The sequence below is a fragment of the Debaryomyces fabryi genome, assembly GCF_001447935.2.
Source record: "Debaryomyces fabryi strain CBS 789 chromosome Unknown contig00152, whole genome shotgun sequence".
In the NCBI taxonomy this organism is placed as follows: Eukaryota; Fungi; Ascomycota; class Pichiomycetes; order Serinales; family Debaryomycetaceae; genus Debaryomyces; species Debaryomyces fabryi.
The window spans coordinates 1-24,060 of NW_015385578.1; the positions used below are offsets into that span (position 1 = coordinate 1).

At 38.0% G+C, this 24,060-nt stretch overlaps 14 protein-coding genes across 14 annotated transcripts; 8 read left to right on the forward strand and 6 right to left on the reverse strand.

Annotated features, from left to right (window-relative positions):
• Positions 1 to 22: 22 nt before the first annotated feature.
• On the reverse strand, positions 23 to 802 carry AC631_04900 (trifunctional uridine nucleosidase/nicotinamide riboside hydrolase/nicotinic acid riboside hydrolase; the record flags this gene model as incomplete). The annotated part of the gene is made up of 1 exon (XM_015613729.1): positions 23 to 802. A coding segment is annotated over one exon (780 nt), but the record flags the coding sequence as incomplete, so codon positions are not given.
• Positions 803 to 957: 155 nt separating this feature from the next.
• On the reverse strand, positions 958 to 1,698 carry AC631_04901 (uncharacterized protein; the record flags this gene model as incomplete). The annotated part of the gene is made up of 1 exon (XM_015613730.1): positions 958 to 1,698. The coding sequence occupies one exon, from the start codon at positions 1,696 to 1,698 to the stop codon at positions 958 to 960; it is 741 nt and encodes a 246-aa protein (XP_015465431.1).
• A 190-nt stretch (positions 1,699 to 1,888) lies between these two features.
• AC631_04902 (uncharacterized protein) lies at positions 1,889 to 2,230 on the forward strand (the record flags this gene model as incomplete). Its single annotated transcript, XM_015613731.1, has 1 exon — positions 1,889 to 2,230. One exon carries the CDS (start codon positions 1,889 to 1,891, stop codon positions 2,228 to 2,230), a length of 342 nt encoding a protein of 113 aa, XP_015465432.1.
• A 490-nt stretch (positions 2,231 to 2,720) lies between these two features.
• Positions 2,721 to 3,965, forward strand: AC631_04903 (uncharacterized protein; the record flags this gene model as incomplete). Its single annotated transcript, XM_015613732.1, has 1 exon — positions 2,721 to 3,965. The coding sequence occupies one exon, from the start codon at positions 2,721 to 2,723 to the stop codon at positions 3,963 to 3,965; it is 1,245 nt and encodes a 414-aa protein (XP_015465433.1).
• Positions 3,966 to 4,083: 118 nt separating this feature from the next.
• PHO86 (Pho86p) lies at positions 4,084 to 5,073 on the reverse strand (the record flags this gene model as incomplete). Its single annotated transcript, XM_015613733.1, has 1 exon — positions 4,084 to 5,073. One exon carries the CDS (start codon positions 5,071 to 5,073, stop codon positions 4,084 to 4,086), a length of 990 nt encoding a protein of 329 aa, XP_015465434.1.
• Positions 5,074 to 6,540: 1,467 nt separating this feature from the next.
• On the forward strand, positions 6,541 to 8,538 carry AC631_04905 (uncharacterized protein; the record flags this gene model as incomplete). Its single annotated transcript, XM_015613734.1, has 1 exon — positions 6,541 to 8,538. The coding sequence occupies one exon, from the start codon at positions 6,541 to 6,543 to the stop codon at positions 8,536 to 8,538; it is 1,998 nt and encodes a 665-aa protein (XP_015465435.1).
• A 141-nt stretch (positions 8,539 to 8,679) lies between these two features.
• Positions 8,680 to 10,080, forward strand: APM4 (Apm4p; the record flags this gene model as incomplete). Its single annotated transcript, XM_015613735.1, has 1 exon — positions 8,680 to 10,080. The coding sequence occupies one exon, from the start codon at positions 8,680 to 8,682 to the stop codon at positions 10,078 to 10,080; it is 1,401 nt and encodes a 466-aa protein (XP_015465436.1).
• Positions 10,081 to 10,245: 165 nt separating this feature from the next.
• Positions 10,246 to 11,586, forward strand: PRS5 (ribose phosphate diphosphokinase subunit; the record flags this gene model as incomplete). The annotated part of the gene is made up of 1 exon (XM_015613736.1): positions 10,246 to 11,586. One exon carries the CDS (start codon positions 10,246 to 10,248, stop codon positions 11,584 to 11,586), a length of 1,341 nt encoding a protein of 446 aa, XP_015465437.1.
• A 1,179-nt stretch (positions 11,587 to 12,765) lies between these two features.
• Positions 12,766 to 15,924, forward strand: GDH2 (glutamate dehydrogenase (NAD(+)); the record flags this gene model as incomplete). Its single annotated transcript, XM_015613737.1, has 1 exon — positions 12,766 to 15,924. The coding sequence occupies one exon, from the start codon at positions 12,766 to 12,768 to the stop codon at positions 15,922 to 15,924; it is 3,159 nt and encodes a 1,052-aa protein (XP_015465438.1).
• A 671-nt stretch (positions 15,925 to 16,595) lies between these two features.
• AC631_04909 (diphthamide synthase) lies at positions 16,596 to 17,648 on the forward strand (the record flags this gene model as incomplete). The annotated part of the gene is made up of 1 exon (XM_015613738.1): positions 16,596 to 17,648. The coding sequence occupies one exon, from the start codon at positions 16,596 to 16,598 to the stop codon at positions 17,646 to 17,648; it is 1,053 nt and encodes a 350-aa protein (XP_015465439.1).
• A 31-nt stretch (positions 17,649 to 17,679) lies between these two features.
• VRP1 (Vrp1p) lies at positions 17,680 to 19,620 on the reverse strand (the record flags this gene model as incomplete). The annotated part of the gene is made up of 1 exon (XM_015613739.1): positions 17,680 to 19,620. One exon carries the CDS (start codon positions 19,618 to 19,620, stop codon positions 17,680 to 17,682), a length of 1,941 nt encoding a protein of 646 aa, XP_015465440.1.
• A 172-nt stretch (positions 19,621 to 19,792) lies between these two features.
• On the reverse strand, positions 19,793 to 21,274 carry ALG7 (UDP-N-acetylglucosamine--dolichyl-phosphate N-acetylglucosaminephosphotransferase; the record flags this gene model as incomplete). Its single annotated transcript, XM_015613740.1, has 1 exon — positions 19,793 to 21,274. One exon carries the CDS (start codon positions 21,272 to 21,274, stop codon positions 19,793 to 19,795), a length of 1,482 nt encoding a protein of 493 aa, XP_015465441.1.
• Positions 21,275 to 21,483: 209 nt separating this feature from the next.
• On the forward strand, positions 21,484 to 22,578 carry SEH1 (Seh1p; the record flags this gene model as incomplete). The annotated part of the gene is made up of 1 exon (XM_015613741.1): positions 21,484 to 22,578. The coding sequence occupies one exon, from the start codon at positions 21,484 to 21,486 to the stop codon at positions 22,576 to 22,578; it is 1,095 nt and encodes a 364-aa protein (XP_015465442.1).
• A 49-nt stretch (positions 22,579 to 22,627) lies between these two features.
• Positions 22,628 to 23,914, reverse strand: NSA1 (ribosome biosynthesis protein; the record flags this gene model as incomplete). The annotated part of the gene is made up of 1 exon (XM_015613742.1): positions 22,628 to 23,914. One exon carries the CDS (start codon positions 23,912 to 23,914, stop codon positions 22,628 to 22,630), a length of 1,287 nt encoding a protein of 428 aa, XP_015465443.1.
• Positions 23,915 to 24,060: the final 146 nt, after the last annotated feature.

Below are 24,060 nucleotides of genomic sequence, written 5' to 3' on the forward strand. Positions count from 1 at the left end.
TCAAAGCGAGAATAAGAAAAACCGCTAACGGATCATGAACTGGTGGCCCAAGGGTTATGTTATGTTGAACACGATATGATTCTGCATAAAACATTGCAATATCGTAGAACAATTTCCTTATAGAAGAGTCCTTTTTTGGATTTGTTACGTCATATATATTTTTTCTTACTTCCATAGTAGCGACTGCCTTGTGGGTAATATTTAATCCAGCCAATATCGTTTTGCCGCTCAACTCTTCATCATTCAAAACCTTAGAAGCTGCAAGTGGATCGCAATGAACATTAAACTCTGCATATTTGGTAGCGTTACCTCTATTTAAGGCACCACCCATAATAGACACAAACCTAATCTTAGACTTTACTTCTGGGTAGGTCTCTATCAAAATAGCCATATTAGTCAAAGTCCCGGTACAAATAACACATATCCTACCTGCGTGTTCCAAAATGGCCGATCTCATAGCTTGCAAGTACGTTTGATCTTTTGATTCTTGAATTCTAGGTGTCTTCGGTAACTTTGCCCCACCAATACCAGTGGGTCCGTGTATTTCTGGTGCAAATTTAACTGGCTTCACTAATGGTTTGTTTTCCCCGGAGTAAACCTTTATCTGATCTTGTTCGGACCCTAATACATCTAATAACCCTAATGCATTGTGAGTTGTACTTGAATTTGGGGCATTTCCATATACCGTAGAAATGCCGAGTAAATCAAATTTTGGGTGAAATAAGGCTAACAAAATGGCAAAAGCATCATCGTTACCAGGGTCACAGTCTAGCCATATGGGAATAGAATCAGCAATAGTCATAGTAGCTTCTACTAGCAGATTAGTAAAGAAAGGAAAGATAAAATGACTGATGATCTTCTACCATCAGAACTTATGCCGCGTAAAAAAGGGCTCCACGGGGTCTCAAATGTAACGTTACATTCAATAACACTACGTTATATTTCTAGTACTTACTTTTATATATCAGACCCTTCCTCTTCAACTGGAACTACAAAAGCGCCGGCTAAGAATAAAGCAGGCTCGTGGATATTATGATGTTGATAACTCAAAACACCGACTCCACCAGCATCCAACATGAATTGAGGATTGACGTTAATGTCCTTACCCACCCATCTAGCAGCAAAACATCTCAAAATATGACCATGGCCAACAACAATGATATCGCAAGGAACATTGTCTTGTATGGCTTTTTCGTGGATAGCTCTGATGTTAATGATAACCTTGTCCAATCTGGCTGAAACTTGCTCGTGCGTTTCACCATTTTCACATCCATCCCTCCAGATATTCCATTCTTCGCCTTCAGGCAAATCCTTATCCAATCCCCTCTTCTTTCTTAAGTCAATGATCTGGGACGTCAATAATCCTTCGTAATCACCGTACTCCCATTCTCTCAAGTTATCGTCCTCGGTGGTGAGCAACTTGGCCTTTGCCATATCGTTTAAGCCTTCAAGTAACAATTCAACCGTTTGCTTAGCACGCAATCTTGGAGATGTGAAAACATTCTTCAAATTCTCCGGTTTGATCAATTGGAATGGGCTAGGTCCAATTAAATGCTTACCAGTATTACGCATCTGTTTGACTCCGAAATCCGTCAATGATAAGTCTGTAATGGACGTATATTGGCCAGATTTAGACCATTCGGTTTGGCCGTGACGAATAAATATGACTCTTGGAGTTGGGGCTTTAGATGGACTCATTTTTACTAGTATATTATCTCTCTATATGACCGTTATACCTTGTTTGATAAAAAGTGTTGATAATTATGACCCTTTTGTGAAATTTTCATGTGCAGGATATATTTAAAATTTTCTTCCTCTGATTTAATCAGTATATGATAGGGTCAACATATCAAAACTGAATAGTATATTAAGATCACATTAATAAGAAATGCCTAGCAAAGCACATACGGAAATTACAGAAAAAATCTTATCTTTATTAAGAACCTTACCAAAAGATAGAATAAAGCATTATGCATCATTTAAAGATACCCAAATAGAACGTTTTTCAAGTGACCTGGTGAAAGATATTTCAGAAAAGGACTTAAAATTGCAATATATTTCGTTAAGGGATTTGGTGAATGATAAATATAAGAACTACTACAAGTTGGATGACAAATTATTGAAACCAAAGGGTAATCCAGATTATTACAATAGAATTTTAAGTGAAATAAAAGGTGAAAAGAAGGAAACATTTTTCACTGCCATCAGAACTGTTGTCTTTGGGAAATAGATTTCGTGGGAGTATTTGCAGTTTTCTTTGGGGTTTGCTGTAATGTTGTTCTTTTGGAGTTCGTTGTGTAAATAGTAAAACTTAAAACAGACATGTATTGTATTTAAGATTGAATTGGTGGCCTGCTGACATGGCATATTTGCATAAATGGTTGAAATTCATTTGTAATCTACGTACATCCGTACAATGTACTGGTTACACAGACCATGGTTTTCAATGAGTCAGTCAAAACGCATGTCTCAATGATATAATGAGTTGAAGAATTTAATTTAGTATTAAGCTGGCCAAAGTGCCACCTTTAGCATTTGTATAGTCCATAGTATTTTCAATAAATAAATCTAATTAATTTACAAGCACCATTCTTATATGATTAGTTGTTCAAGAAGACATTGGATATTTGACCACGTAAAGATGCGAATTTTCAAAAGCCGAAGTGTTAGATTTCATTTATTCTCTTGGGGTTGTATTATCAGATAAGATAAACAAGAGGATGGCAATTATAGATACTATTCAAAGATCTAGGCCTGTCCAGCTCGGTATAGTATGCTTCTTCTTGATAGCATGGTACTTTTTACGAGGATCTTCAGACAGCTATACGCCAGAGGAATTGAATTCCCTTTTACAAAATAAGGATGAAAGTACTGTTATGATTAAGAAAACTGAATTGACTACTCACGGCTTAAAATCTCCTTTCATAGATCAATCGACTTTCAAACCAAAAAATTGGTATTTAGCCGGTAATACGCTTATTAAAAATGATGCTTATATTAGATTAACATCGGATAGACAGCACCAAGTTGGTAGTATGTTTTCGAACTTACCTATCCAGGCTGAATCGTTTGAAATGGAATTGACTTTCCATATGCACAGCAAGTCATCAAATTTGTTTGGTGATGGATTTGCCATGTGGATAATCGATCGCAAGTCAGATATAGGAGATGTCTTCGGTGCACAAAATTACTTCAATGGAATGGGTATATTCGTTGACACGTACAAGAACGGTAAAAGGGGACATTTTCCGTATGTAAATTTGATGTTGGGTGATGGACATACTGGCTATAATAAAGATACAGATGGGTACGAAACAAGATTGGCTGGATGTACAGCTACTGGTCTCATGAATCCAGCTAGTGAATTGACCAAAGCACGTATTGTTTATATTAAGGATGGGTATTTTTCAATAGATTTTAACTACAAAAATAAGCCTGAAGACTGGAAAAACTGTGTTACCTTGACAGATATCAAATTGCCCCAAGTTAAGTATTTGGGTTTCACCGCTGAGACGGGTGATCTTTCTGAAAATGTGGATATTATTGAAAATAAGATGTATGCGTTGTACAAACCAGATGGTTCATTCATTGAATCTGTTGATGAACTAGAGACCTTGATGCAAGCACAAAGTGATAATGAAGAAGAGTTACAGCAAGCGGTTGAAGAAATGAAAAAGGGTGGAAGACATAGAAAAATAAAGAAGAAGTCAGCAACGAGACGCAAATCATTAAGCAGATTAAAGAATTCTGAAAAGAAAATAAAAGAACGTGAACGTAAGTTGCGGTTAGAAAAATACGGGGATGAAAATGCTACATTATTCAGAAGATTATTGAAAGGAATTCTATATTGTTTAAAATTAATAACGTATACATTGTTGATAGGTGGTTTAATATGGATAGGAAATATAATTTACCGAGTCCAAGTACAGAAAAAGAAACTGAAAGTTACTGGTCTATTAGATTAATTTTATTTGTTTGCTATATACATAGAATCAAAGTAGTTCGTAATAATACATAAAGCTATTGGAAATTAAAAAGTATTATATTCTTTGATGTATTGCTTAGAGAAGATTTTCATTCTTCCTATTGAATTATATCTGCAGTCTTGTCCTGTAATGTAAGGCGATAAGTGTCCTTCGAGATACCAAATGCTTTGTAGGCACCAGTGGATGTCACGTAAGAAAAAAACCCGGGTTGGGAGCCTGAATCATCTTCAAATGAATTGAGAGTAAAGGAAGATGAAATCTTTTGGAAAGATTGGTTTTCTAATGTCTTGATGAGTTGCTTATCAAAGGAGAAAGCATCAGCTAATAAAGTTATCTTTGCATTCTTACTTGGCTTGTATTCCTTGAGAAGCTCACGGGCTCTTTCATAAGACCATTCAAGTAATAAAACGTCAAAATCGACTTTAGCGAACGCTTTTCTAACGTGTAACCCGGTAATCTTGATAACGAAATTCGATTCGGACGATTCGTCTAGCAAGGGTTTCAAAGTAATAATAGCAATTGGTGAATCACGGTATATAACAAGGTGAGTATTCTCTCCATTTTTCAAGAAAACAGTGTCTTTAGATGTCAAATTACGCTTCTGCTTTAATAACGCCGATTGTGACAACTTGGCGTATTCCCTCAAATTAAATCCAAAAATCTTTTCCATGTACTTTAATTGTGGTAATTTTACCGAAATATCTTTGAAAACATCACTAACAAAATGTGCAACAATACCTACTATACCAAAAACACAAACAAGCCATGGAAGAACCCCCATAACTTGAAATTGAAAATCACGGCTTTTACTGAAAAAGCTGAAAAATTCACCAATACTTTCTGAAACAGAAATATAATCGTATAATCTATAATATGTGAAAATCGACGTTGATATTATCAAGAATGTAGTGGAAAATGTATGCCAGAAAACATATCTATTACATCTACCTTGCAACTGACTATAATAATCACCGTGTAATATTAATGCGGCTTGTGATAATTCTGGAGTCAACGATGTCTTTCCCAAAGTAGGTGGGACTTTGTCACTCAATGGTTCATTTAAGTTAACGTCCTTCTGAATAGCCATTGTGATATATCTTAACTATAGAAATACGATAAAATACTAGGTGAAATTTATGCCAACTTTTATACCCTTCTAATTTTTTATATTAGAATTAATGCACGTGGGAACTTTCTTCTTTGGGAATCTATGGGTGCAAATTTTCCACTTTTATAATATACCTTAAACTTGCATACCTATAGAGTTCTCATGGGCTTGAATTAGCTTGTTGGGGATACTTCTGAGCTTATTAATTGTTTGCTGTAATAGAAAAAATATAAAAAATTTCATTGAAGATCTACGTATGCTAAATGAGAGACAGATGTAAAATGTCTCAACCTTAAGCTTGACCTTTGGAGTTTAATTGAACAGTTTTGTAGTTAAGAAAGTCTTGTTTAGTATTAAATCGATACATCATATGACGATCAGGAAGAAAATTTTGAGAAATACAAATTTACTCTCTTAACATGATAGAAGAGAATCTCATTATGAGCTGATAAGTTGAAGAATAGAATTTACGAGGAAAGCGACACATTGCAGGCGGTTTGAAAAAAAGGATACAAAATAGAAAAAAAAAGTTAAAGCTAGCGCCGCCCGGTTTCGATCCGGGGACATCAGGGTTATGAGCCCTGCGCGCTTCCACTGCGCCACGGCGCTTTAACTTGTGTATATTATAATTTGTTGGTTGACTATACGGTAGTTCACTTGTAAATTTGTTCCAGCTTACACCAGCTTTAACTCTTGCACATGAAATATTTTACGATCTATATCCTTCAAGTAATCTTTCTTTTCCCTAGCCTTAACTTTTTGGTTCTAAATGTTTCCATCTATCCTAGGTCAGACACTTGTCCTATTTGGATATTGGATAAATGCTTTTATATATCGTTCTCTCATCCTATTCATAATATCACATAGCTAAGAATCAAGAGTTTAAAAAGGGCAGAAATTCATATATATATATATCTATTTGAATGGTACTTTTTAAATTGCTTCTTTTATGACTATATGACTATTTCTGTTCTCAATATAATTTTGCAATTCCTTGTCAAAAGTCATAAAATTTCAAAAACCCAATAAAACAAACAATATAAAAAAGTAAATAAATAAATCCTAAAAAAATTCGGATACTTACACCTAAGTTACATACATAACATATGTACTATGTTTCTCTATTAATATGCCTATTAACCCAATAGAAGTATCAGTTTACCATTGGAACGCATATATCATAATCGTACATGATTATTCTTAATACTTTAAAAGACAAGAAATTTTTACTCTCTATTAATCTCAAAGAGAAAGAAGACCCATTACACCCAGTTCATTACTAGCTTTAGCTCAGTATAGATCTGTCGTAGAAGGTATTCAAATTTACTACGAAAATTTTGCAATCTTTGCCCTTCGTGCGCAAACCATACATAAAATATGAGTATTAAATAACTACCTTACCAAGTAGTTGGATCATTATAGCTTCCTAGAATACCCCTAATACCAATGGCATCAACAGATGATGATTCAACGTACATACCCATACCACATTATCCACCGTTTAAGTTGAGATCTTCACTTATAGACAAGGATCCTGTAATATGGGTGCATTTATTGGAAGCATATATTAAATTATTCAAATACTTATTAAATCCAGACAGCCATACCCTGAAGTTGTCGGTAAAGTCTCAGCAACAATTACAGTTGTTTTTGAAAATATTTCTCTTCGAGACTGCAGAAGAGACAACGAAGATTTTCTCCTTGGGAGCTATCAATCCTGATATTAAAACCAATACGGCAATATTACGAACATGCGTTTTCCAGCTCATCAAGAATTATAGCATTGTGAAATTATCTTTAACAGGAGAGGCAATTTGGAATTTTGTTACTATATATGTAAAAGACAATAGTACAATTGTACGTGGATTAGTTGACGGTACATATAAATCAAAATTTAATGATAACAAGAAATCTGGTAATATAAGTTGTATTGGCCAAATACATAAGCACTTGGAAAGCTTGATTAGCAATGGAAAAATTCAAGACCGAGAATTAAATACATTATCTTTCTTGTTAGGTCAACATGCAAGTTCAGCTACTAAATTAAAGACGTACACTGTCACTGGAGCATCATCAAATAACAGCAGGAATATTAATAAAAAACTGACAAGCTCTTTAGCATTTGCTGAAGCTTTTGTTAGTACTGGATGGATAGAGATGTTGGAAAGATTGTATGTTAATGGTAAGAGTGTGCATGCGGAACAGATTAAGGAAATTATGATAATCTCATTAATATCCTTATCTACTGCGAAATTGGCGAAATTGGCAATGGAGTTGGGTGTAAATAATACTGATTCATTAGTATTATACCCATTATTTAGTACTATTATTATCTCAGATGCATACAAGGAGTTGGCACCAGGGTTGGAAGAAAGATTGACATTTTTAAGAAACATTTCATTCGAAAATAAATCAGTAATAAAGGATGACATACCTATTAAGGAGGAAAATATAGAACTATTAGCCGACTTAATACCACAACTCACAAGGGGACAAGCAATCACAATTTTAAAAGAAAACAATGATGACGTAGAACAGGTTACCAATATATTGTTCGAAAACCCAGACTTAATATCTAGCATTGAGGAATATGAAGAGAATAAGAAACCAAAGCACATCAATTCTGAATCGAAGACGGAATCTAAAAGACCAGAGGGTCAGGATGAACCAGTAAAGAGGTCAATATACGATGGTGATAAAATTTCTAATTTAGATTTTTCAGAAGGAACTGTCATATACGGCAAGAAAGGACAAGCAACAAACAATGAACCAGCTACTGAGACCATGAAGAAAAAGACATTAACTGCTGCATTGAGATTGATGTATGAAAGTGATGAAGATGAACCTGACGATACATACGAAGAGCAAGAGAAGACGAGTGGTTTAGCAGCTGGTGAAAACAACAAGATATCCAAACGTAAGACTAATAAAAACCGATTAGCAGTTTTTGATGAAGACGATGGGTCAGGCGCAGATCGCGACACACCAATGACTCCAGACAGAAGTGTTTCTAGCAGTCCAATGCCCGCTTCTGTAGACTCTATTGAGAAATACCTCTTTTCAATATTCAAGACTAAGGGTGCTGAAAAATTTGACAAGAAGGATAGAAAATCGTCCGATAGACAAAATATAAAAAAATCCACTAATTGGTCGGATGAACAAATCGAGGGTTGGCTCAGAATGTTGTTAAAATCCCCTAGAAGATTTAAAATTCTTGAAGAAGATTATCTCTATGGGGGTAATCCAAATAGGCAGCCTGCTAGAAGGAATAATGATGGAGACCAGACTACCGAGTCTAGCAATAAAGGGAATAAACCCAAATCAAAAGAGCAAGCAAAGCGCTCATTTGCTAAGAACGAGAAAAATAAGGCAAGTAAGGCTAACCATAACAGAAAGAGTGGTCATAGTAAGAAAACTAACCGTGAATTGGCGGGAATGCAGTAGTCCATTTTGTATAGATTTTATTTAGGTAACTTTTAGATACGCGAGGCACGACTGAATGAAAAAATGGATTTGGTAGCAATATGATCTGTTAAACAAGCGTTTCTTTATCTCTATATATTGATATAATAATAATCGTTAATAATGATTACAGCATTGTTCATATACAACTCCAAAGGAGATGTTCTTATGTCCAAGTTGTATAATGAAGGAGTAAAGAGAAACATATCTGATGTATTTAGAATTCAAGTGATGTCAGTGAATTCTCAACATTATTCTAACGGAGGAAATGGCGGGAGAGAAGTTCGTTCACCCGTGTTAACGTTGGGATCGACGTCGTTTATTTATATAAAGTCGGGATTGTTATGGATATGTGCCGTGACAAGATCGAATCAAGATTGTTCAGCAATTTTGGAGTTCCTATACAAGCTCGAGTCATTATTGAAGGTAATGTTAGATGAAACCCCAGGGGAGAAAGTGTTGACAGAAGACTTAATTGTGAATAATTTCAGTTTAGTATACGAATTATTAGATGAGGTTGTTGAATTTGGATACCCAACTAACTTAGAGTTGAGTTATTTACAGAACCTCTTGACATCGGTATCAGCGAATGATAAGATATTCAAATTATCGAATAATGCCTTGGCAGGAGCCAAGTCACTGAATTCAGGGTTATCAAGGCGTAAGACAGTTAAACTTAACTCCCTGAACATTACGTGGAGAAACCCTGACATTAAATATAGGCGAAATGAAATCTTTTTGAATGTTGAAGAGAAGATTAATGTCTTGATGAATGCACAAGCAGAAGTGCTAAAAGCATATGTTGATGGGAAAATACTAATGAAAACACATTTATCAGGAATGCCCGAATGTAGATTTGGGTTGAATGATGACAGCTTGGTGTTGAATTCGATGAGTGCCGACCGGTCCGCCATACCTCATAGTGGATCTGTAACATTGGAAGATTGTAAATTCCATCAATCAGTCGAGTTGAACAAATTTGATTCTGATAGAGTTATACAGTTTATACCACCAGATGGCGAATTCCAGTTAATGTCATATAACTGCATGCTGAACATCAATTTACCCTTTGAAGTCTATCCCCAGGTCCACCAGCTAGGTAACCTGCGATTACTGTACAAATTAAGAATTAAATCTTTATTTCCATCTAAAATTCCTGCAACAGGCGTGCAGATAAAGATACCAACCCCAAAGGGTGTTATCAATTCGTATTCGACCAATTCGCTGGGAAAATCGAAGTACCATCCAGAAGAAAACTACATAATATGGAAATTTAACAAATTCTTTGGCAATCAGGAACACGATTTGACTGCAGAGGTAGAGGTGCCCCATTCGAGTGATGCAGACATCAAAAATTTACTAAACTGGACCAGACCACCTATTAAGTTGGAGTTCACCATCGATATGTTTTCGTGCTCAGGCTTGACTGTCAAGTTCTTAAGAGTGCAGGAGAAATCTAACTATAGGACTGTTAAATGGGTCAAATACACATCTCAATCAGGCTCTTATGACATTCGTTATTAGAGTTTATATCATTGTATGATAGCTACTTGATGTAGAGTGCTGCTTTCGCAATTCTACTGGATGCACGTTCCTCAGCGAAATTTTGTCATCAGGATAATTTTTTAGACATAAATAGCAGATTATATTAAACAATCATATTCATTTCAGAATAGTAAATAGCATAACATGAGAGACCTTTTTGTATTGGGAGGGTCATCACATCCAAATTTAACGCGATCTATTTGTCGTAATTTAACTATTGATCAAGCATTTGTTGATTCGAAAAAATTTTCCAATGGAGAGATTAGTATTGAAATCCAGAACTCAGTTAGAGAAAAGGATGTTTTTATCATACAATCGGGATGTGGACATGTAAATGACAACTTTATTGAGTTGTTGATTATGATAGCTGCATGTAAGACGGCAAGTGCCAAGAGAGTTACAGCAGTTTTACCGTTATTCCCATATTCAAGACAGCCTGATGTTCCCCATGCAGCATCGCTCACAGGAGCACCTTCTGTAAGCACTAAGAAGGACCAGTATACGTTTGAAAGTGCACCTAGTACCCCTCGACCATTATCAAGAGGTGAATTGGAAACAGAAGGCCAGGTTTCACCTACACCTTCATCAGGAAACAGCTCGCAACAGACAGAAACTCTCTTGAGTAAGGCTACGATGAATAATATCAAGCAGCCAGTTCCTACGAGGATCAATACGAAGATCCCTTCGTACACACCTACATCAATTGTGACTAATTCAGCAGCTACAAATTTGCCTAACGTGGATGTGTACGGGAAGACCGAGAGTGGTTACAAGCAATGGATTGCGCAAAACGGTACATTGATTGCCAACTTATTAACTACTGCTGGGGCTGACCGCTGCATTACTATGGATTTACATGATCCTCAATTTCAAGGTTTCTTTAACATTCCTGTGGATAATCTCTACTCCAAGCCATTGTTAAAGCATTACATTATAGACTACATCCCTAATTATGAGGATTGTGTTATTGTTTCGCCAGACAGTGGAGGAGCCAAGAGAGCCACTTCTATTGCTGATGCACTTGGATGTTCGTTTGCGTTAATTCACAAGGAGAGAAGGGCCAAGGTCGCTAATACACCTCCATCCACCAATGCTACGAATATTGGTGCAAATTCGGCGCACAATCCTTTGGTGGCCACAACCATGTTGGTTGGTGATGTTAAGGACCGTGTTTGTGTGTTGGTGGATGATTTAGTTGATTCATCCTACACTATCACGAGGGCTGCTAAGTTATTAAAGGACCAAGGAGCCAAATACGTGTATGCTCTCGTTACCCACGGAATTTTCAGTGGAGATGCCATCAACAGAGTCAACAAGTCTGCAGTGGACAAGTTTATTGTCACCAACTCTGTTCCTCAAGCCCACAACATAGGCGTGTTAGGTGACAAGCTCGAAGTGTTGGACATCTCAAGGATATTGGCCGAATCGATCAGAAGAATCCATAACGGTGAATCCGTTTCAATGCTTTTCGACCACGGATGGTAGTTCGCATCCTTATCCATGTATATTAACCCATAACGTATATACCTAATGTAAACAATCGTAATATATTTAATGCACTACTCAACCTCCATATAGCCTGTGTGGAGCGATGTTTCTCTATCCTACCCTGCTGTCTCCGTATGAACAACAGCATCCCATCCGGAGCATAATTGCAAATGTAGTAGAAAGCAGCAATTTTTTCCGCACATCCACACACCGCATCCATACATGCGATGACCCATAACCACAATAACCACCCCAGACTTTCACACCTCCCCAGCTCCAAATAAGCCCCAAATTTAAATCACTGAAAACTTCTGCCTCCGATCACTCATAACGCACCTCCAGTCCGTGTTTACACCTCAAATGCCTATTCCCTGCCCTTTGTCCGCCTTTAATGCCTCATACCCCAGAAAATGCCAAAAATAAATGCCAATCTGTGCCAAATTAATGCCCATCGGTCACCAAATACAAAACCCGTATTGGTACATGTTTCGGTTCGCGCCATCCACGCCAACTGCTTCCATAAATAATGCCCCATTTCTGTCATTGTTCGCTCGCCACTTCTGGCCCAACACTCCGTATACATTCTTCTCCCTATCCGTATACTGTATGGTCATGTATGGGGTCAACGGCGATGCAAATGCCTATTTCTGTGTATGGTAATTGCACCATATTAGTTCCGGGACTATTTTCGACTGTTTCTTTCTGTCCTTTAGAGTAATGCCGCTAATATAATTCCACGTCGCTTGTATATACTCTCTCCGCCAACAAGCACTCTCGCCCAATAGGAGCGGAATCCACAGTCAGTGGTACAGAAATACATGGCGAGAATCGAGTAGATCGGAGGACTTCGGAGTGGTGCCGAAGGTCTCTTGGCCGACTAAGCGATTTTCGAGTGAACCGGATACCGCCTGTTGAATATAGTACCGCATCACACGAGCATCATAGTTAGATAGGTCGGAAATAATTGGTGGTAACCCCCGAACGGCACATATCGTTTACCGCTAAAACCCCCCTCAAAGAACCCTCGGAAATTGCCATTAGCAGTCAGACCCCCAGGAGTTGCGAATATATAAAGTCAGTTATATTTCCTACTAAATGTTCTCTTTCTTTATCAGGTTCAATTATAGATATAATTGACATAGATTTGTTATAGAAGATAGTTATAACATACACAACATGACAGGTGATTTGAATATACAAAATTTGTCGTTGGAGGCTACTAACTCCAATAATTCGTCGGTACAGAGCTTAAAACACGGATATATCGACAGTCCATTTTCGGGTAAAAAAGATCAATATGAACAGGTTTTGGATGTCTTAGACAGTACGGGATTTATTCCAGAGTCGTTGATCGAGCTGGAGGCTAGATGGTTTTATGAAAGTTTAGGGATCGATGACGTTTTCTTTGCCCGCGAGTCGGCGCAAGGCATCGCTAACCACATCCACTCGTTGTATTCATGTAAGGTGCAGGCGTTTGCAACAGACAGCTGCGACCAGCCCTTGATTCACTACAAGAGAGAAGCAGAAGACCACGCTGTGTTTTTTGACACATTTAGTGCCAATGACTACACACGTAACCGGTTCGAAGAGAGGATCGATGACAAGTACATAGATCCATCGAGCCACTTGGGCACTAGTTACAGAGGCGAGTACTTCAGTGCGCCATTGAACTACAAGCAGGATGCGATCTTGTCAGGGGTTTTCGAGAAGAATGCTGACTTGCACAACCAGTTTGTTAGATGTTACTTTATCTACAAGAACAACTACCAACATGCGGAAGTGTCGACAGACGAAACCGATTTGGATAAGATCGGTGACAAGACCTTCTTGAAGATTGCTTCGGCAAAGACTAAGGAGCTCTATTCCGAGATAATCAAGAATGTTATCTCCAACACCGGGCCCGTGATCAAGTACTTCCCAATTGAAGAGCTGGAAGAATATAGAGTGGTTATTGGGTTCAGACAGAAGACTTCTGCCAGATACAACTCGGCATTGAGTGATTTGGTTAACTATTACAAGTTACAAACCACCAGAAAGTACATCGAACAATTTTCTAACGGCGTTACTATTGTGTCGATGTACCTCACTTCCAAACACAACAAGACACCTGTTGACTTATCGATCTACCAAGTCATCAAGGAAGCATCTTTGTTGTATTGTATTCCTCACAATTACTTCCATGATAGATTTATTTCGGGCGAATTATCTTTGCAAGAAAGTATCTATGCACAGTGTGGGGTTATCTTCGTAACCCATTTCTTGAATAGATTGGGTCCAGAATATAACAAATTGACTTCATTGTTAGATCCTGCCAAGTCAACTAACCACGCTGAAGTCTTGAATTCATTGAAGAAACGTTTAAGGTCAGAGACTTTCACCCAGAACTACATCCAAGAAATTTTTGACACCAAGCGTGACATCGTTAGAAAGTTGTACCGTCAATTTGCTGATGTCCACTACATCCGCTCTTCCATGGAAAAGACCTTGTCTTACCAAAGGTTATCTCAAATAACTCCAGTCGGTACCGAACAAGAATTCGAAGAGTTGTTGAATCGTGAGTGTTCCCAAAACGAGCACCATATCATGGTCTTGAAGGCTTTGTTCGTTTTTAACAATTCTATATTGAAGACAAATTTCTATACTTCTACCAAGGTTGCAATCTCGTTCAGATTGAATCCTACGTTCTTACCAGTCACTGAATACCCAGATAAGCCTTTCGGTATGTTCTTCATTGTAGGTAGTGACTTCAGAGGTTTCCATATCAGATTCAGAGATGTGGCTAGAGGTGGTATCAGAATCGTGAAATCCAGATCCGTCGATGCTTACAACACTAATGCTAGAAACTTATTTGATGAGAACTATAACTTGGCAAATACTCAACAAAGAAAGAACAAAGATATCCCAGAAGGTGGTTCTAAAGGTGTTATTCTTTTGGACCCAGGCGTGGCTCAAGAAAGACCAAGAGCTTGCTTTGAAAAGTATATTGATTCATTAATTGATTTGTTATTAAAGCAACATATTCCAGGTGTTAAAGACTCCTACATTGACTTATATAATAAGCAAGAGATTTTGTTCTTAGGTCCTGATGAAGGTACCGCCCAGTACGTAGACTGGGCTACTTTGCACGCCAAGGCAAGAGGTGCACCATGGTGGAAATCTTTCTTGACCGGTAAGAATCCTAAACTTGGGGGTATTCCTCATGATGAATATGGTATGACCAGTTTGTCGGTTAGAGCTTACGTGAATAAGATCTATGAAAAGTTGAATATCGATGATGCCAAAATCAGAAAGTTCCAAACTGGTGGTCCAGATGGTGATCTTGGTAGTAATGAAATTTTATTATCCAGAAATGAGATTTATGTCGGTCTTGTTGATGGTTCTGGAGTTATCGCAGATCCAAATGGTCTTGATAAGCAAGAATTGATCAGATTGGCCAAGGAAAGAAAGATGATCTCTAATTATGATAAGTCTAAATTATCTCCAGCAGGCTATGTTGTTTTAGTTGATGATGTCAATGTTAAATTACCAAATGGAATTACTGTTCCTAACGGTGTTACCTTCAGAAATACCTTCCATTTAAAGCTTAAGGAAGCATTTGGTAATGACAAGGTTGACTTGTTCGTTCCATGTGGTGGTAGACCAGCTGCAATTGACACCAATAATGTACACGAATTAATCGATCAAAAGACTGGTAAGTGTATTGTGCCTTACTTTGTTGAAGGTGCTAACTTGTTCGTTACCCAAGCAGCCAAGTTATCTTTAGAAAAAGCTGGATGTGTCATCTTTAAAGACGCTTCTACTAATAAAGGTGGTGTCACTTCGTCGTCCTTAGAAGTCTTGGCATCCTTATCTTTCGATGACAAAGGATTTTTATCCAATATGTGCATTGATTCACAAACCGGAGCCACCCCTCAGTTCTACCAAGAATATGTCAAGGAAGCTCAAAATATCATTGTTTCTAACGCCCAAAATGAATTTGAAGCTTTATGGAAGTTGAAATCAGAAACTGGCTTAACTTTCACCGAGTTGTCAGACAAATTGTCCGTCTCCATTAACAAATTGAGTGACGAATTAGCTAATTCTAAGGAATTATGGAATGATGATCAAGACTTCAGAAATGCAGTCTTGCTTGATTCATTACCTCGCTTATTATTACAAGAAATTGGTATTGATAATATCTTGTCTAGGGTTCCAGAATCCTACTTGAAAGCATTATTTGCTACCCATTTAGCATCCTCATTTGTTTATTCAAGAGGTATTGACTCCAACCCAGCAAAGTTTTTGGAATTCATTTCTTCTATTAGAAAGGAATACGTCCACAAAAAAATTCTTTAAACTCAGATAGATAAAGGTGATGTATATGTCATCTATCTAAGTACGTAGATTTTATGTTTTAAAAGTTTTAGAATCCTACAACTAATTAATAATAATATATTTAATACAAGATAAGTAATATTTTCTATACCCACTTATTGTAATATTGTAGCCTACTACATTCTAAGATAAGCTAGATTGTCTAACTGTTCATTTTCAAGAAAGCTTGGTACATTTATAGGCCAATAAAAGCGAACCCCACCAATCAAATCAAAGACAAAATTGATAAATTGTTGTATTACATCTTTATACGATACACCCTCTCCACATATTTACATTAACATAAGCTGATATACAATCCGAAGCATGAAAAACTTCAAAATGTATATGCTAAACCAAATGACTTTCGGTTCTCTTATTTGGGTACATTGGCTTCCTCTTTCAATTTGTTCAGTGCAATCTCTCTTTGCTTAACTTCATCATTGACTCTTCCTGTAACATAATCACCAATTAATGCAAAGGCAAATGTAGACCCACCAATATAATACCTTACTTTTATCGGTAAACTATTCCATCTTGAAAATAATCCCATCTTTCAATGAAGAGTCCAGGAAGAGAATAATAATTCAAAATGAACATATCGCATTAATTGAAATCAAATAATTTTTTTTATAGAGCACACTGCATTCATTATGTCCATACAAAATTCCAAAAGATTAGGCTTAGTGAAAACCGAATTGCCACCTTGTTGTGTCAGAATTTGCCCGTCTGATAATTCAGTTATTATCTTGGGAACTTATAAGCTAGAGGATGATAGGACAAGACATGGATCAATTGACGTGTATGAGTATGATGAGCATAACGGTAATGAGTTAAGAATTTCAAACCAGTATAAAGTAGGAGGTGCTGTATTAGACTTGAAATTCCATAGCAAGAATGATTCGATATTAATATCAGCTCATTCGACTGGTAACTTAATATTTTGGAAAGTGGATGCTGCAAATAGGACCTTATCTGAGTTGAAAAATTATCAAGTATTTGACAAAGAGACTTTAATAACGTCTATTTTTTGTTCACCAATAGACGAAAACCTATTATTAGCTACTGCAACAACCGGGGAGTCGGCATTGGTTAATATTTCAGATTACTCGATGCAATTATTAGACACTGTTCATGATCTTGAATGTTGGACCGGGTCATTTGGTGAGATTGGCGAGTTAGCGCAAGTTGTGTTCACAGGTGGTGACGATGCAAAATTGATAGCTCATGATTTGAGAACCAAAGAGAGTATTTGGGCCACAGGACACCGCCATCATGGTGCAGGCGTAGTTTCAATTCTTTCACCTGGTCCAAATTGGAATAATCAGAACAGTAATCATTTATGGACTGGGTCGTATGATGATAGTTTACGTATCCTAGATTTGCGAGTTATAGACAAAGGGAATCCCCTGTTAATCCCAGGATATATTCCAAAAGTGATACAGGAAGAAAATTTAGGAGGCGGGGTTTGGAGATTAATACCCAGTCCATTACCAAATGATAATAGAGTTATGTCTTGTTGTATGTATGATGGTGCTAGAATAATAGAATCAGAAAACGGCAAATTTGAAGTTAATAGATATTTCAAAAAAGACCATGAGAGTATGTGCTACGGTGGAGATTGGTCCAGTAGTGGCAAGTTTATAGCCACATCTTCGTTTTACGATAATGTAGTTCAAATATGGTCCCCGGATGAGACAGAATAAATAGAACTTATATATTTGACATAAAACCTAATTATGAATATAAACTTAAATCTAATGGAACAGATGTGCCTCTTCCACTAGGATATAACTTAGTATGATTGCCATTTTCTCCATATCTTCTTGGGTGTGGAATAGAAGATGCATTTGTAAATTTAAACCTTTTTCCAGTATCCTCAATTACGATTTTAGACGATGAACTGCCAGCTTTGCCATTTCTATTTTGGGAAGTATTAATAGTGTAGGTCAGCGCAGATATCTTTCTTAAATTTTCCCCAGCATTTTGCTGCAGATCTGTCGTAGAACTTTTGCCTGACGGAGGAGGAGGGGGAGGAGGTGTTTTCTTCGCTTTGGAGGGTGCGTTTGGAGCAGGCAACGTTGGGGGTACTGAATTTGGTAATGAAGGTGTACTTGGTGCTGACGATGGAGGTAATGGAGGCGCCAGTGACACAGGCGGCGTAGGCAGCTGGAAGCTCTTTGGAGTTGGAGGTGGCCTGCTTGGGTTAAAAACAGGTGTTGGAGGAATGGATGGTGGAGTAGGTGGAATTGCGAGTGGGTTTTGCGAATTCGCTGGTTGTTGGCGCATTGATACAGATGAAGATCTATTCGAACTTTCATCAATAACATTGTTATCATCTCTTTTGGAGTTAATGTCAGCAAGGAAAGGTAAAGAACCCTGAGATGGTGCAGGAGGTTTTGAGTTAGATGCCGATGAGCTAGATAGGCTAGGAGCAGCAGGTGGTGCAGGTGGTGCAGGGGGAGCGGATGGAACAGGCGGTGGTGCATTATTTTTAGGAATAGGTGGTGCTTTTGGTGCTGGTGGATGCGATATAGGCTTAGGTGGTGCCGAAGCATTTGGTGCCGGCTTTGCAATGCTTGAAGACCCACTATTTCTTGCAGCACTCGAAGATGATGGAATAGAATCAATTACATACGATTCGTCTCTTTTCGCGTTAATTTCTGCCAAGAATGGTAACCCTCCACCACTAGGAGGAGCTGGTGCCTGCGACAGTGCCTTTGAGCCTGAAGACTTTTGAGATGCAGCTGATAAGTTTGGCATGGGAGGTGGAGGTGGCGCACCTGAAGACTTCTGAGATGCTGATAAGTTTGGCATGGGAGGTGGTGGTGGAGCACCTGAAGAAGGCACTGGCGGAGGTGTAGGAGCAGATGATGTTGGAAGCGGTGGAGGAGGAGGAGCAGATGATGTTGGTAGTGGTGGTGGTGGTGGAGCAGATGATGCTGGAAGAGGTGGAGGTGCCGGAGATGTAGGAGCAGATGAGGTTGATTTGTCATCTTCAAAGGAACTAATCGAGTTCACAGAATTTGATTTCAAATGTGACGATTTCTTTGGTCTGTTTGGTGGCATTTTAGGTGGTACTTTTAAGCCAGGTCTCGAGCCAGAGTCCGAAACATTCAATACAGGTGGTGGAGGGGGAGCAGAAGGAACTGGTGGAGCTGAAACGGATGGTATCGATGGTACCGATGGCTTCTGTTCGGCATGTCTGCTAGGCCTTGAAGATGGCATAGGTGGAGCTACTTGCGGCATGTTGACTTGTGGCCGGGATTTTGGCACCAGCGGAGACGCACCAGAAGGCATTGGGATCTTCGGTGCAGATGGTGGTACTATTCCTGACCTATTATCATGCTTATTCACAGATTTCAATTTTGGCATTCCTCCTGCAAAGATATCTCCCAATTGAGGAACTCCACTAGGAGGCGAAACTGGAGCTGCACCATGCGATCCAGAAGAAGATGGCGCCGGACCTGGCACCCCAATGGATCTCGAAGACTTAGAATCCAAAATTGGTTTTGATTTATCAACGGTCGTTGCTTTCTTCAACTTTGTACCTTTTCTAATATCACCGAGCAAAGCATTCCTGCCAGCTGGCATAACGGGAGGTGGGCCAGGTGGTAAATTTGACGACCCTCCAAGCGCAGGGGGTGGAGGTGGAGGTGGAGGGGGAGGACCAGCCATGTTGTCTTTAATTTATCAATACAATTGAACGTATCTAACAATAAATAGAAAAGAATGGTTACATACGTAGAGGGATGATTTATGTTGAGAGCTCCATAAAGTCACGTGTATGATTAAAGCTAAACTATTCTATTACTTTTGATATAAATATATATAATCGATACCCAGATGGCTATTTAACGCCCCAGGTTAAGTTATCAAAGCCCAATAACCAAGGGCCCAAGGTGTGTCTGACGAAAATCATGATGATTCCAATTAAAAATTGAAGTGTCATGAGCAAAATGCATAATTTATCCTCTCTTAAAGGACCAAACCAGACAAGACATAAGTTGATGATTGTCATGTTGGAAAACTTTGTGGCCTTAGTGGTACGCTCCACCTTGATGAGCTTGAAGGTTTCTAGCACCGCCAAAAAATATTTTTGGAGCTTTGAGACAGTTTTCACCTCCCCGAAGCTTGGATACATAAGACCGTCATCGATGTTGAATCGAGGCATCCTGTGACGTGGACATGGAACAATGCCCAATATTTGGGGAGCAGAGTATACGAAGTTTATGATTTGCGGTAATAAGAATATCAACAAAGTCTTTGAAAAATGGCCCAATATACCGACGATTGCAAAAACCATACCACTGAAATAACAATAGGTGTCCCCTACGAATACCCTTGCTGGAAACCAGTTGTACTGAAACAAAGCTAACGACGTGCCAACAAAAGGAATTAAAAATATGGCCGAAAATAGATGGGAGTCGTAAGCAGCTGCTGATATGTCAGTTGAAAAAAGGTAGCAGAAATCATTAATAAGAAAAATAAATGCAAGAACTATGGACTGTCCCACTTCAAGGCCATTGATACCAGCAAGTATATTGATTGAGTTTGGTGAAAAGATCGAAATCGCCGACATGTAGACGTAGTAGAAAACTCCTAAATCAAGCAATTTTGGAGATCCAGTAGGCAATACATAATCGGTGTCTAACGTACGGAAAGATAACCCAGTAACATATGTAACAATATTATTGCCTGTCTGTATTAAAGCATTCAACGATTCAAGCAAAAACTCACCCCCAGGTAATCTGTTAGTGACAAAGCTTGGAACAACGATAGACGTGACACTAAAATCAACATAATAGACGATCAATAATGGCATAGATGCAACAGCGGGAAGAAAAAACTTGTGGCGCCATCTAATATCAAACAAGTCATCAAACAACCCCAAGAGGGTCGTACTTTGTAAACACAATACGGCACTCAAGTACTCGGCCAATTTGTTATGTGGAAACAAATGATTATTCGAAAGCGCCAGATACTGGTCCTTGTAATTATTGGACATATCTGCATCGTCTGACATTGACGTGAAACTCACCAAGTATTTGAAGAAAATAAATGGAATCAACCAGAACATGAGGAACAAGTACGTCACGGCACATACAACCCCCATAGACTCAGCAATTTCCTCCACTGGAGGGGGTTTGGAAAGATCCTTGCCCTTTAGCCCTATTCTAATGAAGCTACTCATGAGCTTAGGTATCAAAGATGCTGTTATTACATATCCAATGCAAGCAAATGCAAACAGCGTCTGTAATGGTTTATTTGGGGTGATACATGCGATGGAAAGTACCAATAGTGATACCTTGATTATTCGACCGAGAGACATGTCTGTTGCGTAATACTTACTGCATTGACTAATACAATAACTTTATCGATTAATTGTATTTAATTAGTAGAAAAAGGCCTAAAAATTGACAAGTTTGACTTAACCATACTCCTGTACAATTCGCACTAACTGGGTATTATCAATTTCATGATATTGATATTATCATTTTGTAATTCTAAAGATACTATCGTAATAGAAGAAGATATAACATGAAGCCATTTATAACAGGGCATGAGGAGTTGATTCATGACATAAAGTACGATTTTTATGGTAAACATATTGCAACATGCTCATCAGACCAACATATTAAAGTGTTCGACTTGGACTCGTCAACATCGACATGGGTACTAAACGACCTGTGGAAAGCCCACGATTCTCTGATAGTGAAACTTTCGTGGGCACATCCGGAATTTTCTAGCAGTAAGATACTTGCATCATGCTCATATGATCGGACAGTGAAGATTTGGCAAGAACAACCAGAAGAATTGCATGGGTCTGGTCGAAGATGGATAAAATTGGCCACATTGGCTATTGAGTCGTATGGACCTATCTACGATGTGGTGTTTGCACCTAACCATTTAGGGTTGAAATTGGGATGTGTGGGACTGGACGGGATATTTCGAATTTATGAATCATTAGACCCATCTGATTTGACTAACTGGGTTCTTACAACTGAAATACCAATACTAAGCGATCTGTTGCCAGCGAAGAGTTTGCAGAGTAGTTTTGGTATAGAATGGTGTCCTGCTAAGTTTACCAAGACGGAGAAGTTCATAATTGTGGCATTGGACCAGGGGTTTATATATGGCACGGCTACCAATAATCAGATGCATGATGATGAATCATTGGGGGATTTTGGGTCCGATGCAGATCAGAGTTCTATAAGTAGCCATTCAAATAGTAAAGTTACGAAACTATGTGATTTACCTGAACATAATGGGTTGATAAGATCAGTAAGTTGGGCCCCATCAATGGGTCGTAATTATCACTTAATTGCTACGGGTTGTAAAGATGGATATGTGAGGATATTTAAGGCTGTAGAGTCGGCCAATGGTGAATTGAAAATAGAGACATTGGCAAAATTGAATGACCATAAGCTGGAGGTGTGGCGAGTTAACTGGAATTTGACTGGAACAATTTTAAGTTCAGCGGGCGACGATGGGAAGATCCGATTATGGAAATGTAATTATCTAAACGAGTGGAAATGTATGAGTGTCATCAGTAGTAGTAACAGACTGACCAATAGGGAAGTACAAGAAGAACCATTGGGCAAAGCCGTTGCTACGAATACAAGAATAAATTAAGTCTTTTTTATGACTAAATATTAATCTACATAACGAAAATATACACTAATTAAATTCTTCTCTTCTTCTTTTCAATTTTAGTTTTGTTATTTTCTTCTAATTGGTTCCATAATTCTTCTTCGTCACTTTCATTTTCTTCTTCAAGTGCTTTTCTCCTCCTCTTTTCAAGGTTCTTTCTACGTTTGTCTCCCATTTCAGACTCATCTTCTTCCTCTTCTTCATCTTCGCTATCCAACATCAACACATCTGAGACTTGTACACCAAGGTAAACCTTTGCGAATATGTCCCTGCTATTAATATCGTAAACTCTAAGGTATCTATCCAATCCCCCGGTTGAAATTATTTGATCGAAGATATCAACTCCAACAATTGCCCCAGTATTACCTCCAGCAGCGAATTTCCCCATAAGCTTAGTAACTGGTTTAATTATTTCTCCAGCAGAAGCAGAATGTGTTTTAAATGCTTTAGAATCAATTTGCGTCAAAGAATATTTGGCAACTAAATTATGCGTATCGGATATGATGATTTCTTCTTCTGAATCGGCGAAATTTAAAGTGACTATTGGCTTCTCGCAAACTTTAAAGTCATGTATAGGCCTTTTTCCATGAGTTGTATCATAAATACGTATTTGGCCATATCTTGTTGAAGTCACGAATTTATAACCGTCCTTAGGTTTTTCTTCAAAAAAGCGAATTTTACTTATCCATATTGGTGGTCTTAAATCAAGATGATCATTTTTAACATTTCTTGCAGTGAATAAAACTTCAGCCTTAAAAAATTCTTGCTTGTTTCCTGATTCGAAAATTTCTTTAGAGATTTCTCCTTTGAATAATCTAATAACTCTGGCATCATTTTCTTTACCACCACAAGCGAAAATTCCAGCCTCATGAGGATTATTTATAAATGCACTAATCCCCTTTTTACCAGGTAATTCTATCTCTATTGGATCTAAGTCAAAGAGACCATTGTTTAAGTTGATGAAAAATACTTTACCACTTTCAAATGCTACGACAACGACATCGAACTCTTCGAGTTCAATCAACGAGATCGGCTTGTCTTCGTTGGAAATAGGCAATTGGTATGTGTGTATCAATTCATATTCTTCGTGATTCAAGTCGTAGATCGTTACTGAACCCCCCAATCTTGAAGTTACCAAAAATGTTGATTTGAAATTTACCATATGTAAGATTCTAGTTCTGACCGATGCCCCAGGTTCAGAACAAATATTCTTAATTGACTTTGGTTGTCTAGCATCTTGCTTTGAAGTATCGGTTCCCCTAGAACATATCACTTCTTTGACTGCTCCGGTATCGTCTGATGTCACTAAGATTTTCATTATGCCACTACTTCTCCCAAATGAATATTGCATCCATTTGTATAGAAGAGATTTTTTCAAAAATATAATCTCTATACTCATCTCGACACAAAAATAAAATAGATGTTAGAATTATATAAGTCTCAAAATTCTATAAATCAGAAATC